At 34.6% G+C, this 20776-nt stretch overlaps 1 protein-coding gene across 7 annotated transcripts in view; it reads right to left on the reverse strand.

The window, feature by feature from the left end:
* Window positions 1-20776, reverse strand: part of SMARCA2 (SWI/SNF related BAF chromatin remodeling complex subunit ATPase 2) — a 112613-nt gene that overhangs the window by 48652 nt on the left and 43185 nt on the right. For 6 of the 7 annotated variants that reach the window (XR_013777106.1, XM_079329962.1, XM_079329967.1 and 3 more), the window contains 14 exons: window positions 17318-17367; window positions 15729-15859; window positions 15476-15536; window positions 14074-14174; window positions 13656-13803; window positions 11912-12075; window positions 10229-10295; window positions 9557-9667; window positions 7968-8210; window positions 7564-7677; window positions 5530-5637; window positions 3098-3184; window positions 2121-2167; window positions 630-796 (listed from right to left, as the gene is read on the reverse strand). Coding sequence is in view for 6 of the 7 variants with exons in the window: in XM_079329962.1 (XP_079186088.1) it covers window positions 630-796; window positions 2121-2167; window positions 3098-3184; window positions 5530-5637; window positions 7564-7677; window positions 7968-8210; window positions 9557-9667; window positions 10229-10295; window positions 11912-12075; window positions 13656-13803; window positions 14074-14174; window positions 15476-15536; window positions 15729-15859; window positions 17318-17367 (1599 nt within the window). In the remaining variant the exon portion in view is untranslated. Of the gene's footprint in view, window positions 1-629; window positions 797-2120; window positions 2168-3097; window positions 3185-5529; window positions 5638-7563; window positions 7678-7967; window positions 8211-9556; window positions 9668-10228; window positions 10296-11911; window positions 12076-13655; window positions 13804-14073; window positions 14175-15475; window positions 15537-15728; window positions 15860-17317; window positions 17372-20776 lie in introns of all 7 variants that reach the window. The other variant, XM_079329966.1, reaches the window with a different exon arrangement.

Genomic DNA, 20776 nt, shown 5'->3' on the forward strand with positions numbered 1-20776 from the left:
GAGGATTTTGATCTTCCTGTGAAGTTCAGATATGCTGAAATTCAGTAACCTTGTGAATGACAGCAGCTGAATTTTAAACAGATAAAAATGAATTTATTCCATAGGAATATAGGCCTAACACTGTCATTATCATCTCTTGTCATGAGAATATTTTCAGGCAACTAAAGATAGTGATGATTGAGACCCAGGATTTTAAACCCTTTGTGAAAGAGAGATGAGTCTCTAAGCAGCAAATTTATATAATCTGCATTCCTAGAATAGACCTGAGTGTTCATAAAAATAATGCATTGACCAAATGGTCTGTAAGTTAAACAGATAAAAGAAAACTGAAAGAGACAGAGAAAATGACTTCTACTGACAGAATCAAAAGTATATCTTTCTCTGTACCCTGTCTGGAAGAATACGGTAAATTCTAGTAAACTTCCACTGAAGGGTCTACTGACATAATTTCACAGTAAATACACTTGCAGAATTATGAAACAGTATTTTGAACCTGTTTTCACTTCTATCACAACACAGCTCTGCTATGAAAACACTACGAGGAGAACCCAGGGCTCCCATGCCCAAACTAATGAAGGATGCTACCTCTTATCTTAGTATTTACAGTTTTTTTTTTCCATTTAGCTTACCATCGAGACGCAGGTAAAGAAAATTTCGAAATGCAAAGTAGTCTTCCATAATGGTCATGAGTGATGTCATTTGACAGAAAAGAAGCACACGATGGTTCGTAGCTCGTAACTTTGGTAGAATACGATCGAGGAGCTCAAACTTCCCCGAGGCCCGATAAAGTTCAGCTCTGTTGGAGAGAAGCAGCACAGCAAATGCCACAAATAAGCCCACATTTAAAAGTCTGTAGTCATTATCATGTCAGAGTGTACAAAAAAGACTAATTCACTTAATCTAAAAAGACTCATTTCATTAAAACTGCACATGCTGATTAAAATGAACACATGTGAAGTCCTATTTTCCTGACTTTTCTTCAATTACAAAAACTGTTCTGACTTTCTATCACTCAATTCTTTTTCGTTATTTATTAAAACAAATATTATTTCTCAGCGAGATAAGCATTCTATAAGTTAAGACATTCACCTGCTATTTTGTTTTCAATTGGCATTAGAGACAACTTTTAATTGCAACTTTAGTTTTAAATTGTATTCATCAGGCATTTTTTGGAAACAGCCCCTTTTCCACTCAACTATTGTTTATTGTCCACATTAACACTGTTTAGCTACTTTGATTAGCTACTCTTTTCTACATCTATGGCTATTAGCTACTTTTTTCTATTCTTCTATGCAAAGAATTGCAAAACTGACTCCTAGCACTGAAATTCAACCCATAACCCAGAAAACTAATAGAAGAGAATGTCCAAAACAGCACCACAGTGATAAACTTTACAGAAATAAACTTCATGTAACTTTTCTCTAACCTTGACTCTGTACTCTCAAAATATGATACATCATTAGCAATGGCACAAAATCCAGAAGATGCACAGCCTTCTGATATGCATATGTCTGTAATCAGCCAAAGACTAAACTGCTTAGGAGACAAGTATTCTGATATACTAGCTAAGGACACCAACAATCTGGTATACTAGATAAGAGGAAAAAAAATTACCATAAACACCTAAGTAGGAAGAAAGTGAGGTGAATGATACACACTTTTTGTTTAGAAAGCATCAATTAACTTGACAGCTGCATCGAGTGTCAAGAAAAACAAAGCAAATCTTTTTAATTTCAGATAATGGAAGAAATGGTACTTTAATTTGGAAAAGAGAGAATAAATATGGAAAAGTAGAAGGCAAAAGTAACAAGAAAAGGAAGAAAATCTTAATAGATATGTCTGAAGAGTCATCCCAATGAATTTCAGATGGTATGTTATTTCAAAATAAGGGGAAAGGAAGACACAGAGTCTTTTCTGTCTTCCATTCTGAATGAGATAGATAGTCATGAAAAGATCTCATAACACTTCTAGTATTATCAGGTTCTGCTTTACATATGTGCCCTGTACTTCCTCTGCCTCTGTGACAATGCTTGAGTTTCCTAATATGTAGTTTCCAGAAAAAGAATGTGATTATTAATTCCAATACAATGCTCTGGACAGCAGGAAGAACAAAGAGTTACCCATTAATGACACCATTTGAGTAGCCCAGATGTTCAGCAAAGGACTCCTGCAAAATTATAAACAATAAAGATATTACAAACTACAAAGCAACAAAAAATTATGTGTTCTTACAGAAATCAAATTAAATATATGAGTATTGCAGGTCTGAGTTCAATGATGTTCACACTCTTGGAAACCACCTTCTGGCAACAGTGCTCTAACGTTTTGTGTACTATTATTTAAAATTCATGATTTGCTCAAGTGATTTCTGTAGCACACATTGTACCAGATTACAAATATGGTGGAATACTAATTAATTTGTACTAATCAGTAGAAAATTCATCTGAAATTTACTCAATTTAATTACTCAGCATACAGGATCACAAAGAGTGAAAACTACAACAATAATAATAATAATCATAATAATAATAAATCACAGTAGGTACTTAATAATATTTTTGTAATCAAGTTTGGCTATATTCCACATATCTATGACACTTCCTGTCTTTTCAGATATATTCATATACTTAGGTCCTATTGAAAGATGCTATATAGATAGCACATTTTTGCTGAAAAAACAAGATGGACAGAATATAACAAACGTAGTTGACAATTAAAAGATTAATAGTAAAAGATTTGTAGCCTGCTAACTACAAAGATTCTGCACATGACATTTTGAACCAGTGTCCATCCATAAAAAATTTAGTGTATGTGAATACCAAATTACTCTGGATTGACTTAAATTAGTAAAAAAATCCTTCACCTTTTAAAGACACTGCTCCATAAAATGAAACACTTTAAAAACAGACTTTGGATTATCAATAAAAAGATGGCACTTGTTGACTACAATACATGCATTTTTTGAATCTGTTTCTTTACTATATAAATTATGTGGACTGAGATAACCTCTCCCACACACATAAGTTTCAGTAGCAGTTTTCTATTATCCTAGCCATCTGAATAAAAGAACTCTCAAAATCAAAGCTACCAGTCTTACCTCAATGTGCTGAAACATGTATGGGTGATTGCATATCTTTCTCAACTGCATGATAGTGTTCATAAGAGTTTTTGCTCCGCCTTTTCCCTGTGGGTATAAACAATGCAAACCAAATGATTAATTTCTTAGCTTATGAGTATGCCCTTCAAAAATATTTTTATCCCAAACCCAAACACTACATCACTAATAAAAAACCCCAAAAAATCAGCAAAACTCCCTAACAAGAAAAAAACAAGCCAGGCCAAAACAAAACAACAAAAATCAAAAAACAACTGTTCAGTTGATTTGCTGTATAAATTCATCATAAGGATGATCTGTAATGAAAAAGGAAGATTTGGAAGTAATTAATGAAGTGCACTACATATCTACCTACAGTATTCTTGGTAAGAAGCACAGTACCTACTGTCTTGATAATTTATAGTTTTTTTATGAAACCACACAAACTCCACAGTGTCTGAACCCCCTAACAGGAAGCAACTCTAGCTGGATTCAATTCCATAGTAACTTTTCCAGTCTGTTAACTCAATATATGGGTTTCTCACTCCAGGCTGAGTAAAACACCAGGCCACAGGTACTAAAATTTCAAAGCTCGCTAAATTAATGAATCATCTTATTATTGAAGGAAGCATATTCTCAGAACACAAAACTACAGTTAATCTTGTAGAACACAGTCAGGTGTGCCAGACCAAACTGTACAGTTAAAAACTAACTGCAGATGGTCAAGGTTAGTTTGAGAACATTGTATTGCATTAACATTGCCAAAAACTTGTGGCTTTCAAACGTCATTTTGGTTTTTTACCATTTTATAAAAATGTAATCAGAGTAGCATCAATAGTCCAAGCTTACTATATGACTAATTCAGATTTATTTTTAAATCCTCACCCAAACAATTTACCAATTTTGAAGTGTAAAGTAGGGGAAAACAGAGTACTTGATTCTAATAAATACTATAAACATTCTAGTCTTTTCTGGGAAGTACACAAAAATCATAACTTTCATTTAGAGCAGAGATCATCCATTTGAAGGGGGCATTCCATATATTTAAAACTTGGTTTTGTTCTTTTCAAGATCATCTTAAATTTGCTCTGAGAGACAGCTCATATTTGCTTTAAAACCATTTCCCATAGCTTTCCATCTGAGCGAACTGTCTCTAATCTCAGTTGGGTCCAAGCCAGAACTGCAGAAAGACAAGATTTTTGCCTAACACAACAGTTGTTTGCTGAAGTCAAGTGGTCTACAACCACCTTTCTCTGCTGACCACAGGTAGCAGTGATAATAGAGCTTATTTTAACATTTAAGGAAAAAAATTATTTATGATAGAGTTGCAAGAACAGAAAAATTTTAGCCCCTTGGGGAGAGAGGAAGGCAAGGAAACTGTTTAGAAGATGGCAAAGGCAATTTTGACTGGTTCATCACAAAGCCAAGTAGAAAAACAGGTAGGACAAAATATACAAAAGAGCCTGAGCACATGAAAGAGATCAGGAGAGGAAGTAGAAGACTCTGATACAAAATTAAATTTTTAGGACAAATATAAAGGCATCAAACTGCAAAACTGCATTAAAAATACAACTGAGGAACACGAATTAATGTCTAAAAAGCATTCAAACTATGAAGATGTATTTCAATATCCAGAGAAAAAGAATCCTTTTTCTGGAGTTTAATTAAGCAAAGAAAATAATTTGACTGCAAAGAACTAGAAAGGTAAAGTATAATACTGAATAGAAAAACCACCTAGTGTACCAATGCAACATGAAAAAGGCTTATGGAAAGACTGTATGTGCACTGCGTTGCAATAGACACACAAGAGGGTGCAAACTGAACCTCTTAAATTCTAGATACCCTGCAGAGCCTGTTCAAAGTATTTCACATTTAATACAGTGTTAAAAATTCACTATAATGTGAAAAGTTGATTAATTCCAATTTCTTTACTCTGTACTGACTGGCTAAAACCCCCAAGAGCATAACCAATGTTTACTAATATAAAGTCTAAATCTGACTATATGACTTTGAAACTTACTGATCTCTTAAAGAATTTTATCACCAACTGACCTTGTAAGGATGAATGCAAGTATACAGTCCTAGCTGACTAAACCGAGACTCACTTAATAGCTCTGAAAAACAACATATATAACCTTCTGTAGTCATGGCTGCCACAATCACAATTATTCAGATATATTACTGAATTAAGCTCAGTCAAGAGAAATGCAGTCTTCTCTCAAACAGTGCCTGCCTGCAGAAAGGCACTGCAACTACACTGAGTACAAGCAGTATCTTCTCCCTGTCAACAGCTGCAGTCTTCTAACTGAAAGGCACGCCTGAAATTTCTCTTTCATCAGAGATATCTGCAGTAAGAGTCTACACTTTAACTTTATAAAACTGTTAACATATTTACTCATAATACATTATTTCTTTCATATTTTAGTCTTTTGTACCTTCTTGTCCTTTTCAGAACCATCTGTGAGAAGGATTCCCTTGGCTTGCATGTGACGGTACAGGATCTTTTGAAGAGCTGACATATCACATTTGATCACGTATTCCACCTGGTGTAAAAAAATAATAAAAACCAAAACCCATAAACATGCTGACATAATAGTGTTAGTTAGCTACTAATCTTTTATCTGTACCATATCACCACATAAAACTTCCATGACCAGCAATCCAACTGCAAGCACAGAAGTGAGTATCTCAAAAGATTGTCCATATGCAGTGAGACAGCTGAATCCTAAGGATGCAACTGCAGGATTACCAAATATACTTTATTTCTCCATACGCTTTAAAATCTAAAAAATATTTTAAAATTAATTTTATATTTAACATGCAACTAAAAAGCATTTTGTGCTTAATAACCAATGGAATTTATTGTGTCTGTTAAGTATTATAAAAGTATCAAGAAAGCATCATAAAAATATCATCATGGCATATCTAGCAATTAAGAATCCCTCACCGAATCTAATGGGCATGTTTATCCAGGCTATCATAGAAATGCTCCATTATCTCAACAACCACTAAAAACACAGAGAACTAATACCTGTGTTACTCTATGACCCCTACATTCAGCCTAACTTGTTCAGCTTTGTAAAACTACATTTAGGTTTTAACTGCATACTAGATTTAAAAACAGAAGTAACAGATGGACTTCACACACTAATTTTATATAGTTTTTTCTATTGTCCGATGTCCAGATTATAGTCACTATTTTTTTAATAAATTATGTCAAATAAAAACTGTAACACAGTAATGCTAGTGGCTAGGAATCTTTCAAGCTGTGAATAAAAGACAATGCCTAAGATTCCTAATGTTTAATAAGTAAGCAGGAAGAAAACCATCAGGTTATTTTGTTCTGAGAAACAAAGAAGTATAAACATCTGAAAGAGAAGTGACTTTTTCAATAGCTTCTTTACCAGTATTTGCAACAGCAAATGAACCTGATTAGAAGGCTTCAGTCCCCAAGTTCAAGCCTCGTGGCTGAATAAATTCCTTTTTTCAAGATAATGGCAACACAGACTTTTGAGTATGAATCTACATGCAACTCGAAAAAATTCCCTCTCCAATGCCTATTATTGGATTAATCAAATACAGTGTCTTGGTTCCACCATTATATTGAAATACAAACATCTTTTATTCTCAAATAAATGCTTCTGAGGGTATTGAGAATTTGACATTTGAAGAAACAGAGATTTCAACAGTAGTAGTGTTGACATGATTACAAAGACGAAAAATAATTTCAAAATGTCGCTTTATATTGTCTCTGAGCATCTGTACAGAGTTCTTCATCCATTTAGCCAGGCAGCTCATAACATACCTTATAAATATTTCAGTTTGGTATGGTTTTAATCCAGTTTACCTTAAAATCAAGTACTTTTCCTTATCATACCTTCAAATTTACTTTTTTAAAATTGCTGTTATTATTCTGGGAAGAGGGATGTAGAATTGCAGAGGAAGATACAGTGGGACAAAATGAGTAATCCAGAAATAAAAACAATTACCTTTGAAATCAGAAAATAATTTTATGTTCTGGATTTACATGCCATTAGTTAAAAATAATTGTGCAATTTCATCAAGACACTTCACAGAACTCCTGGAATGATAATACAGGACCAAATTGTGCCTGCTTTACAAAGTGCTTTACAAAGTTCTTCAGAAATTTCAATAAACTAGCTTCAACCACTGCAAGGAGCATGGTAGAGCTCAGCATTTCACCCTCAGTGTATGGGTGACTCATAAATTGAAAGGAGACTGTAATACAAATAAGTTGCATATCTTACAGTGGTTACAACAAACACATTAAAAAAAAGTTAGTGAGGAATCCCAAGTGCAGACACTTCAGGTAATCAGGTTTCCTCAGCAGCCAGCTTTCTCTGAAGAGGTATAACTAAACAAACACTAAAGAGGACCCCTTCTGCAAAACAGATCTGAAAACAAGAATAGAATATTAAATTCCTTCCAAAACTCCTCTCACTGCAAACCTTTTCTGGCAGTTGAGACTCAACCTCCTTCTTCAGTCTTCTCAGCAAGAAGGGCCGAAGCACTTTATGGAGACGACGGATGATCAGAATAGTTTCTTCCTCATTTAAGTCCACCTAGAGAAGTTGATAGAAGTCACTACAAGGCATATTAGGTAATGTATTCTGTCACATGCAAAGTTAAGAACATGCAATCATTTATTTGCATCTTAAAACAAAACTGACTGTGAGTCAAAAAGTACACTTTAAATATAAAACTTTTAGTATAATGAAAAAGGAGTCTTTTAGTTATGTTAAATCCCTAAGTACCAGTGCAAGTTCAAACACTAATCATTCTGTGTAAGCTCTTTTCTGTTTTCATCAAAGTGGTTTATTTCTATCTCTTTAAAAAAACATTGCCACAGTACCCTTTCTCCAGTCATGGCAAATGGAGCATTGAACCACTGTTCAAAGGTGCTGCAGCTCTTGAAAATGGTTGGAAGAAGGAAATTGAGAAGAGCCCAGAGTTCAGGCAATTTGTTCTGCAGAGGAGTCCCAGTCAGCAGGATTCGCCGAGGGGCCACGTAGTGAGTGTTCAAGACCTGAGTCAGCTTGCAGTGATGGTTCTTCATTCGATGGCCCTCATCTACTATCATGTACTTCCACCGAATCTGAGATAAAAATAAAAGTTGGCAAAGTTAGAACAGGCCAGACTTTGTCAAGTTCCTCCCAATAAGTAAGGAACAAAAATTACTTAAAGCCTGAGACACTCCTCAGTCTCAGCCTTGAGGAAAGCCAAATCAAGCATCCTGCAACTATCAGTGTCCTTGCTAGCAACAAACAGAGACAAACACTATGCTCAATCTGATGTTGAATTCTGATTGAACTTAAACAGCTAACAGCAGATTCCTTCCATTTCTGGGAAAGAGATTAGAATGACTGGCTCTTCAAGGCCAGAATATGGTTCACAGTAGAAGAAAGAAACCACATGAACAGAAAATAAATCTATCTGTAACAAGAACCTTGACAGGAGACAAAAGCATTTTCAGATAAAGTTAAGTATGCTCATAAATAAGAGCAACCCTGAACTTCATTTTGTTCCAGCTAATCCTATGTTTTTACTTGAGAAGAAAGCAGTATCTCATTTACTGCATTTTCAACTAAAGTTTCTATTTCTTAATATGAAATCTCAAACACAGCCACAGCAGATGTTGAAAGTTGCTGTTTGAGCCCTCTTATTACCACCTGTACTACAACATGGACAGTCAACACAAGTGCCACACTGACCATATGACTCAGGCCTCAGTTTGCACTTTTATAGGTGCTACCTAATTCCATTCCAGGAGGGGTGGTATACTGCTATGCCCTTCCTATCTTTCAGAAAGAGTGCAAGAAAATAAAGGTATAAAAATGTTATGTAGTCTCAAGCTGTTTTCAAGTACTCAGAATGATGCTAGGAAAACACACTGCCTTTGTATTAGTACCTTACATTAGCTCTTTTAAAATTCATTATATTTGATACCTACCTGTAGAGAGACAGTGAGCCCCTAAGAAGTGCAGAAGTGTAGACTCTTTAGTCTAGGTAACAAATTCATTATATAGGTAACTATTTTGTTATGTGAGGAAAAGTGACTATTTAGCTGGAAGGGCCCTAATAAGAGTGAGTTTCAGGACAGAAATAACAGAAAAAGTTACAAATCATTGACACAGATTAGGCTGAGTATTATGAAGTCATGTTCTTCCAAGGACAGGCAGGCATACAGTACAGACAGACAGAATTTCACAAAGGAATTAGTCCCCTGGTCACATTTGCAAAAATCCTAGTGTTTACATAAGGGAGAGCTATGACTGAGAAGTTTAATTATAAACTGAGGAACAGGAATGCAAATGAAAGGGTTAACTTTTATTGAAGGACAGAGCAACTGAGAATTTCCCTATAAAACAAATATGTGTTTTGTGGTATGCACCACTTGAAGGTGTCAGGCTCTTGCTGTAGAGATCCAATAGTTAAAATTACCTTAGCAAGGATGTGTTTGTCCTTTATTATGTACTCATAAGTAGTTAAAAGAACGTTAAATTTTCCACTTCGAAGCTGAGGAACAAGTGAGCGGCGCATTGCAGGTGTACCCTAAAAGAGAGACATGAGTTGTTACTCTTTGATGAAGAAGAAACATTGTTTTTATGAATGAACAAACAATAAGCAACCAGATGAACCTGCAATCCAACCATACTGTGAATAATACATAGACATAATTCCAGACCTTCTCATAGTGCTCTCCCTAAACTGCTGCTAGACCACAAAGCTGCTTATGGGGTTTATGGAAATATAAAGCCAGTGGTCTGGTCTCCCTAAAAATTGCTTGGCTACATCGCTACTACACTAGAAAGTATTTACCTGGGAATAAATGTTAGGTAGTTACCATTCATAACTCTCAGCAGAAGCCTTGCAAATGTGAAAATTAACAATTTTATTCTGCACTTTGTACAGTGATTTACAGTTGCTTTACTTCTACAGTCTTTCACAGATTATAACAGTCTTCTTAGTATGATTAACTCACATTGCTTAGTACCTGATATACATGACAAAACCCAATGAGCATACAGTTTAAAATCACAGAGGACACAGAGGAAAAACTGTCTCCAATTCTTATTCCTTCAATTCTACAGTCACATAAAAAGCAAATCAAACCTTGTAAGATATCTTCACCACAGAAGGAGCCCATTTGTCAAATTCGTATGTCCAATTGGATAAAGTCCTATCATAGAGATTATAGAGAAAAAGTAACATGTTTCATCATCTGCAGATCAAACATTTATAAATGTTTCCAAGTGGTTGCCAGCTTTTCAACACATTTTATGTAATCAACACCCATAAATAACAACATATTTTAAAACTGCACTTGATATACTTCAATAAAATACAAGGATCTCAGAGGGAAGTAACCAGAAAAAAACTGTGTGAAACAATCATTCAGCTTATATTCAGGGCCCTTTTAGAAACCAGCAAAAGTAGCATTTTACATGCACCTCTATACTTCCGAACATAGTAACAAATAAGAACATTATCTCTGGTCAAAAAATAGACTTGCAAGTTCTTTTATACTAGACTTATCATCCAAAAATGGACATTACAGCTTTTCTAATACAGCCCAATGAAACTGAGGAGAACTGCTTGAGGAGAACTACTCATAGTCCCACTACTGCCATTATGAGAATCCATTCTTGCATTGTTTCTGCTGTTTGATACCAACAAAAAAGTTGCTACATTGAAGCTAATTGCTATAATGAGAAAACAGCAAAAAATAACCTTGAGGTTTTTCAGCTGCTTGCTTTTGGCAGCAATACCAGCAATGTAGAGAAGACAGAAACACGCAGCTTTCAAAATGTATACAAGAAAGAACTTTCAGTACTTCTCACTTCTTAAAAAAAACCCCCAAGGGTACTTAAAATAAATCAGATTTTTTACTGTGCCCACATGAAAATTGATATTAATAACACTACCCCTATTTTTGTTTTATAAATCTTCTCCCAGGTGTTTCTTTTCAAAATAAGCTTTTCATTTCTATTCATATAGTTAGGCACATCTGTGGCATTTATCTTAGTTAATAAGTTACTACTACAGCAAAGCCAGAAGACAACACACCTCAATAAAAATCAAATTTATCCTAATTCTAGAACAAATTTGCATGCTCAGCACAACTGGTGGACAAACTTGCTAATGAAATTACATGGGAATCTCTCAATATCAATCAAGTTCAATTACATATAAAAATAAGAAAGTAATTCCTTAACATCCTATAAGAGTTCTACAATGATGGGTATTTTTTATATAAATACCAATTTTTTATACTAAAACTCACATGTGACCTTTGAAGAAAGGAAAATGCACAAAAAAAAATTATAAAACTAGCAGCATCTTTGAAAGCTGCTAAGAAGCAAAGGAAAGGCAAAAGGGGAGGGGACAGCACAATAAACAATCATCATTTGCACACCTGACGTAAGTGTGTATATCAATCAAGACTACATACATCCAGGGCTACCTATATAGTAGTACTTAGTAGTACTTGGAAGATCAACCTCATTAAAGCATGCTTGCAAGGTATCAGATGAGGCAAAACTGCTTAAAGAATTAAGCAACAGATTTTTACCAGCAGAGTAAAAAGCTGAAAGGTGAAGTGCATGAATGTAATAGGAAAGAAAAAACATCCCCCTCTTTTGGCCTAAGAGTGAATTACAGTAAATTCAATACAGTTTGCCAAAAACAATAGAATGAAGTGTTTTACAAATCTTCTGGTTTTGCCAGCATGTTGTGTTCCAAATAAATCAAATAAACATTTAGAAAAATAATGCCAGAATGAGATCTATTACTTACGACAAGGGAACAATGATGAGATAGGGACCATTGAGTCTCTTGTGCTCCATCAGGTAAGTGATGAGAGCAATAGTCTGTATTGTCTTCCCTAGTCCCATTTCATCAGCTAAAATTCCATTCAGATTGTTGTTATAGAGAGAAACCATCCATTCCAGTCCCTGGAGCTGAAGTAAGAGTAAGAGCTTCAGTTATTTAAATCCCACCAAAATAATTAGTAATAAATCAGCATTATGGAACTAATGCTCTGCTGTCTACATACAAGTCAGTTTTCCTTTAGTAATACCATATGCATGGGGACTCCTGTCTATTTTAACATGGAAATCATCATTCCTGTTTAAAACACTCTGTAAGATGAAGTCAGGTTACATGTAGAAACATTTACTACTGCACACAAAGCAACAGAGGCACTCATAGTAAAGCTCATAAACACCACTGCAGGTATTTGCAATTTCAACACTTCAAATGCTAAAACTTTCTGTGTGTATTTCATAACATTTGCCTGTGTCAACTCAAATCTCTCAGAACCAAACTCGTCAGCACAAAACACAAAGCCTCACACTTGCCAACTGTATCACTGGTATGCTGACGCTCTTGTAGCACATATGCACTTAGTATCTGTTGCCCAAAACTTGCCGTCAGAGCAGGCCACCTTTGTCCAAATATACCTTGTGTATAAAATTCCAGAGTTGGAAGGAAGCCAGAGTTCTGCAGCTTAGCAATGTCTACATAACAGAATTTCACACTCCAAGGAATACCACTAGAAAGCACTATTCTTTTGTCAGACACATTTCCACATGTGTGTATCACATTACTGATGGATGTGTGAAGTTTCTGCTTCTCATATACAGAGTTTTGGTGTGTCTCATGAATGGTGAGAGCAAGAAATTAGGTGGCCTGAGAAAGTTCACTCTCAAAGCAATTGTCTGTTCTCCTTGCAAGACATTATCCAAAATAAAGTTGTCAATTTACTGGCTTTACATACATATGGACTGGAATTTGTACTGCCACTGTATGTACTACCAATAAAGTCACTTCAGAATTGAGAAAAGGAAAGCTATCTTCTCTGCATCATTATTCTTTATGTAGAGAGATATATACACACATGAACAATGTTCTGACTAGAGAAAAGATGCAGGGTGTCGGAGTTAAATAGAAAGTTGTATGATAGCAGAAGTAGAAAGAAAGCAGAAGTAGTAGAAAACATGCATCAAGGACATTTTCAATCACACATGAATCTATCTTACATCAAAATACCAAAGTCCTTGGTTGCTAAATCCAGTGAAAGTCTGTGAAGAACATGTGAACCAACCTCCACTGCAAAATGTTTTTCTTATTTTCAAATTATACCTATCACTGCCCTGGAATATTAGGACCTTTATTAAAAACTAAAGTTCTAAACTTTTAACTATTGGAAGAAGGAAAATACTGTTAATCCACCATAAATTAAAACAGTTAGAAACTAAATTACAAGCCAATGAGAAGGACACCAAAACTAAAATATTATTCACCTGCAATCAAGAAAAGGCAGAGATATCTGTAGAATGTTTGTATCATTCAAGCAGTATGTATACAACAGTATCTGTGGCAAGTGCTATTGTCCATACTTCCAAATTCTAACCTATTAGAACCTATTAGAGCCGCTGTATTTTTCAAAAAGCGTTCATAAACGTTCAAAAAATATCACACTGAAATGTTGGGCATAATTCCAAGTTTTAGGTATTTTGTTGTTTTCAAGATTTCTCACCTGATAATGTTTTAATGTGCCATTAATAAGAAGGGAAGACTGCTTTTCCACCCTTTCGGTGATTGCATGAGCCACAGTGTAGTAGGACTGAGACCCTCTAGCACTATATTGCATGCTATATTCATCATCCACATCTTGTTTGGCTGTCCTGGAAAGTAGAAAAAAACCTCGAGTGAATTCCTACAAACAAGTATTTTTTGACCATCATATACATACATCTAAAGAAACAGTTCAAGTCCTCAGCTATGAGTGAGGTGAATAAACCAAAGGGTGCAAGATTATAAAGAGTACACAATTAAATGATCCTGCAGATATTTATACCAGAGACCTACAACAAATCACTAGAGAAAACTACTCTTGTGAAATGCCACTGTAAGAAATCATAGTTTGTAATAAACAACATTTAAGAAAGACTCACTCAATGATTTGCTTTGCATCTTTCTCAGAAACTTCCTCACTGTTAGGATCCAGGACTATCTTCTCATCTGTTTCTAATTTGCTTGATTCTTCTTCCTCATCCTACAGAATACAGAAAAAGAACAGGAGTGCTGGGAAGTGTAATGTGTTCCTCAATCATACTTTCAACTGGCATACTCATACTGGTAGCTTGAGAAAATTACTAATTTTTGACATATATTAACCAGCAGGAAATTATAATACTTTGAAATAAAAATTTTCCCATTTAATGATCTTACTTTCCAAAGGCTTTCTCTGATTACCATATTCATGGAGAGTATTCCAATACCATGTTCATTTTTATGTTGTATTCTAGATGTATGATAAATTAATAAGGCTTAAAAAACTGCCAAGTATTACTGATTTAGACATCAAGTTTCTTAATTTTTAAATCCAGTTATTTTTACTCTTTCTGAAATAACTTGTCCTTTGGCTACATTTGCAGCAGATAGCAAACAACTTAATCCCACTAACTGAGAATCTAAAATCTCACAAGTATCATGCCCTCTTCTACTAAATTAATACTAACAGGCATGTAGAATTACCAGAAATTACTCCTACAAAGACACCCATGACCTCATACAGTCCAACCAGTTTCAGTGGTTGTTTGATATAGCTGTGTAAAGACTGCTATACTTAGGAGATCTGAGTACTGCACCTAGTTCTGCTACCAGGCTGTTGATTGAACATCATCCTTCTCTATTCCTCACTTCTGTTCTCATTTAGAAAATACTGATTGTAAAATGCTAAGCAAGTATTACGATTCATTATTCATAGTATGTAATATGATGACCCTGCAAGGCTGAAATCTTAATTATAAGATTCTTTCTAGAATTTTTGCAACAACAGTATTTAAATCACCATCCAAATACTGAATCAAACAAGCCTACCCTGAAAAGTCTGAATATACATCCCTGGCATAATCCCTAACATTTTTATAAACATAATATATAAGTAGTAGCCACGTTATTTTATTGCCTATAGAATCTTGCATAAACCAATGCATAATCTTGAAGATGTTCATTTCATTCAGTAGAAAGCCACAATGCAGCGTTTTGTGAGATGTATTTTAAAACAAGAACCTGCTTAATTCTCTGGTTCATTACTATTAATAGTCAGAGTAAAATATTTACTCTTCCTAATCACCATTATCAGTTAGGCACTTACAGTGTATATAAAGAACAACTGCTATAAATCAAGAACGACAGAATCAATTAATTTTGCTGTTTGTACTAGTCTTAAAGCACCTGCCCATCTGCTATCCCTTCCCCTCTCTTCATTATGAAGAAGGGGAAAATTAAATACGAAGTAAGCACTTGCTTTTTACTGTATTGTCACAGTTTGTTTTTTTTAAAGGTACATACCTCCTCTTCATATTCAGAACCACTTTCATCTTCACTGTCTGATCTGGGGGCAACTTCATAGCTGTACAAAAATGACAGAAAGATTTTGAATTACACTTAAAAGGAAGAGGTAAAAGGTTCAATACATCTCCTATTTGGCTTACATACAATAAATTAAAACAAGAATAGAATTGGTAAACAAGAAAGAAAGTATAACATAAAAAATATGAATGCAAATAGAAAAAACAGTCTTCTTGGTATACTAACTACTTACCCAGGGTTCATTTCCAGCCAAGCATCCAACTGACTTGCTTTGGGCGCTTCTGGTCCAAGAAGAACTTTGCCTGTTTCAGTGTGAGTCACTTTGACTGGAAGGTCACTCATCTGACTGCTCTCATCTATGGGCTAAAAATTCAAGAGACATTTTACACCAAATGGCAACTGAACTTCTCTTACATAATAAAAAGAACTAACAGCACTGTCAAAACTCCAGCTGTGAACAACCAGTGAAACTTTGTTCCTAGGTGTCACGCTTTCCCACTAAACAAACACTCTATTTTTGTGTGTAAAATGTGCTACATCCAAGAATGTATCCCAAGTAAATTAACAAGAACAGCATGGAAAAGAATGCACCATTTGTTTCTGTGAATCAAGACATTAGGTATGTATTCTTATAGGCATTAAAGCCTGTTATTTATACCAACAGGCATCTGTAACAAAAAAACAAAGTGACCTTTTGGCCTTCTATTTTTTTTTGAGAAATAAGAATCAAACAATTCCATTAGCTTTCCAGGTAAAAGCGTGTTTTAAAGATTTACTGTCCTAACTTCTTCAACTAAACTGATGAAGACCTGTAAGAACAAAATCTCTTACTTACCTGTGTTGCAACAAAACTAGAATACTGTGTTGAAACAAAATTATAATCACTCTTTTTTATTTCTTTGCCCTGTTTAATCACAGATTTTTTTACTTCAAAAACTTTTTGCATTCTAAAACTGTTTCTAACCAAGAATATTTTCCAAATAGATACAATAGAGCAAGAAAGGCTATGAAGAGTTCTAAACACAGTGACTGACAGAGTGCAAAACTTAGCCAATTTTCATTAATACTGAAGTTACAGCAATGTTATGTGCATTTTCTTGTGCAAATACAAATATATTAGAGTATTTTACTGTAACTGTAATTGCATTAGCAGAACTATCACTTTCAAGTATAAAAAGAGAGCAGAAGTAAAACAATAAATACAATTCTAAAGTCTTTATATAAAAATTAAATGGAACAGAAAAATTGCACTAAGAGAAGAGCTTTGAATGAGGCAGCATATGGTCTGCTACTTAATTAATGATATTATTTGAAGAATGACATAGAAAAATTACTCATTTCCATTTGCTTTTGAAGAAGAAAGAACTTTCAGATGTCTTAATTCATCATAACACTGTACTCTGTCCTGTGGCTGAAAGGTAATTACATGCAATGTCAACAATGTATTTTTCATAAAGATGAGAAGATGGATTTTATGGTGTCTAAGGCTCAAACTACAAAGCAAGTAGTCTATATACAGACTGCAAAAAAGATATTTCTTGCAAACACATTACAAAACTGAGAGGCAGACTTCATCATGCTCAGTGATAGACTGGATAGTCTTTGATTTTAGGAATAGTGAGAGGCTAGCATCAATGTTAACCTAGGTAATTATTATTTCTGTTTATAAAAACAGCTCCTAAAACTGTTGTCATTTTAAGTCTTTTCAAAGTTATAGCTATGACACACAATCCAGAATAATCACTGAAAAGTTGTTTTGTTTTTTTTTTAAACCAAAAACAGACAAGAAGAAAAAAAGCAACACTTCGAAAAAATTCATACCTCTCCATCAGGACCAAGACCAGATGCCATTCCTTCTGCATTTTCTTCAGCTTTCTACAACAAATGAAGTGATAAATACTGTGGTTAGATTAAAAGTACAGAAAGAATACCTTATATGATGCAAACATTTTGGATCATTAATGTTTCACTTATTTCTGAATATCCTGCAATTGAAGTTATTGAAGGTGTGGATGGATATAGACAGAGACAGGCCCAGAGCAACTAACTAAAAAAGCATTTTTCAGTGTAAGGAGGGTTCCTAGTCACCTCACTCAGTGATACAAATCTGCATATAAGAAGTGGCTGGCTGGCCCACTCAATTTCTAGTTCAGACCTGAAGCTCAGTTGCTTATAGGCTATTCTAATGCAAATAAACCAGTAAGTTATTTTCATATGATTTACTATTAATTTCCTCCAAACTGCTTTAATCTTTATTTTAAAGGTGTCAGCAGGCATCACAGGTTGTATATTAATGCAAATTACTTTTATCTTAGGTGTGTATTTCTGGGGTTTTTTTGTCTGACAACCATCTAGAAGGAGACTATTTCCTCAGTTCTTTGTACTATATTACAATTGTGTGTAGACCTTATTCAAATAAGAAGCAAAAGGAATCCTGGAGCTCTTCACTGGAGAAAGCTAGATTTTTTTTCTCTCCATGCACCAATCTGAGAAATGAGCAGTATATTTCTCAAGGCTTATCCTAATTTACCTTATTTAAAAATGTCAGCACAGTATGAGGAAAAATGAAAGACATATAGTTTGCTTCAGCATTCAAACTTCCCTAAACAATTCTGAGCAAGAAAGGGGATTTTACAGCTTCTCCTTATGTCACACTGCTGATTTTTTAGTACTACAGCAAAATATTACTTTGGATACTAATATAAAGAAAATAGACTAACACGAAGTGATCTCTTGAGTTGTTTTAGAGATACAAAACTTCCAAGTATTATTAAAGCGTGTGATAAAAAAAAGAGTATAGACCATCAAGTTACTCCTGTTTTTGTTCGATAAGTACACTTGAGGAATAGCTGCACTTCTCAAGATTGATATAATCCTTAATATCTGCTTCACATCATACTTCAGCTTTTTTCTTAGTCATTAAATTCCATTATCTAAAGCATATACTTGAAATGAACATGCAGCAGCTGATGCTTAGTAGTAACAACAATACAAGCTTCAAGGCTGTCTGCTTCAGCATTTCTGGGCAGCAGGTATGACATGAGTGCTGACAAAGAAAGAAATTGTACCAGAAGTGAGGATGTTAAATAAACAGAAGGCAGGATAAGTTATGAGAACACGTATCTAGTCTTGGCTGAACACACTACATTGACTGAGGATACTTTTTCCCTGGATGAACCAGAGCTGGGATCCATTCTTCTACACTAGAGAATACTGTCTAATACGTAAAGATTGTTATAGTTAGCTACAGGCAATGGAAAAGAACCTTGCAACTCAAATCACAGAAAAGCAGTAGGCATCAGTGTTGTTTACTGTGCAAAAATCATAACCTGCTGTGAGAACATTTAGAGCCTGTAGTTAAAAACAATTTCGGAAATTCAGAAGAACGTATTACAAAGAAAAGAAATGTTAATAATGACAGACATATTGCACTTCTATTTTAGACCATGCAAACAGATCTTTAATGTTGACAATTTAATCCCTGAATTGGAGGAATCCCAATACTAAAAAGCAGGAAGTCACACTTTGTTAGTTCGCTGCATAATTACAGGAAAAATTACTAACAATAAAGTGAAAAGCTGCACAGCAAGTTGAACTAGCCTATGAGATGAAAATTTCATATGGAATATTTTTTCTTATCCATGACTACAGTAGGAAGCTAGACACAGAAAACACAAAGAATGGAATGTGAAAGAAACAAACAGGGAAAATCTATAATGAAGATTACAGAAACTATATCCCAGAGAAAAAACAGACTAATCTCAAATTTTATTCTACCAAGAATATAATGTTCACTTGGATATTCTATAATGAATCTGGCAAAGATTATTTCTTCACCATTTACTTCCATACTGCCATATCTAGGAGAAAATCCTAAGAATGCTCTTTGCTCATTTTCCTGTAACTACAAAACATTAACTACAGGTATTAGTAGATTAAACTTCAATATGGATTACAAAACATAAAAACCTAAGAATTGAAAGTGTATGACTTGAAAAACAGACACAGTACCCCCTAATTACAATGTCTTTCACAGCCATGCAATGAAAAAATCATAGAATTCTGGATTAAAATAAAGGGCAAAACTTGCGTGAATTCCCACTTCTTTCACAGATGAGCAAAAGATAGCTGGAAAGTAGTTAATTACAAACAAAAAGATGCAGAGGACCAAGACAGAGCAAAGATTTTTTAAAACTTTTTTTTTGCTGATTTTCCTTTAGGTTTTAGGGTGAGATACATATAAACACCGAATAATTTTCAGGATATATTTCCTTTCAACTTCAGGATAATAAGGTCTTTTACTAGCTTGGCCAGCAGATAACACTGTTTCTCATACAAACTTAGGCTAAACTGACATAGAGAAACATATCACACATGTGGACAGTTACAGGAATATGTATTTATTTACGTTATTGAAGTGATGTAGTTACTTCATGTGCTGTCTCAATAATGATTGCCTCTACTATGTATTATATACATTAAATCAGGCCTGTTCTCACAGTTAATACAGGCCACCAACCCCATTCAAATTAATCTTCATTACATAGAAGGGGTTTTGTTCCTATGTTAAGAAGATACTCTCAGGAACAGAGGTTTTTTTGGGGAGCAGGAGAAAACATACTATTTTTTAGGCCATTAATGCCCAAGATCAGTATTTTTTTTATGCTGGTTGTTTTTAGCACATTTCCGTACAGTTAGGAAACCCTGTAAACATAATGCTTGTATTTGTAGCAGTAATTAGTAGCAAACCAGGCATGGAAATGGATTATAAAAATCCTCTTATATATTCTGCAACAAATGAGAGGTACTCTGAGGTTGTAAAAAATGACGAATCATCCCTCAATCACTATTTCACACATGGAATTATTTTTTTGAAAACTTCCCTGTTCATTGACTTTCTCTTGCAGGGTAAAACATTTCATATGAAGAGAAGTAATCTTGGAAAGTTTCAATTAAAGGTTAAATGAACAATACTACTGGCAAAATGCCCATTTACTATAATAAACCTAGCCAAGCTTCTTAGCCATTTTTAATGGTCCTAACAAAATGGACTGAGCCAAGTGTATAGTGTAGAAGTCTAAAATAGGTGCCCTGGATGACACAGCTACACAAACCAGGCTGTTGCGATCTTCTTCACAATGTATTTTTGATACATTGCACTCCTTTTGGGTACATTAATCCTAACCTACACATCTGTCCCAATTCCACCTGTACAAAGTTTATGAGCAAATTAGTGTTATGAGGAGATTAACAGCTGAGAATTTCAGAATCCTGCCACCT

The sequence above is a fragment of the Erithacus rubecula genome, assembly GCF_903797595.1.
Source record: "Erithacus rubecula genome assembly, chromosome: Z".
Classification (NCBI taxonomy): domain Eukaryota; kingdom Metazoa; phylum Chordata; class Aves; order Passeriformes; family Muscicapidae; genus Erithacus; species Erithacus rubecula.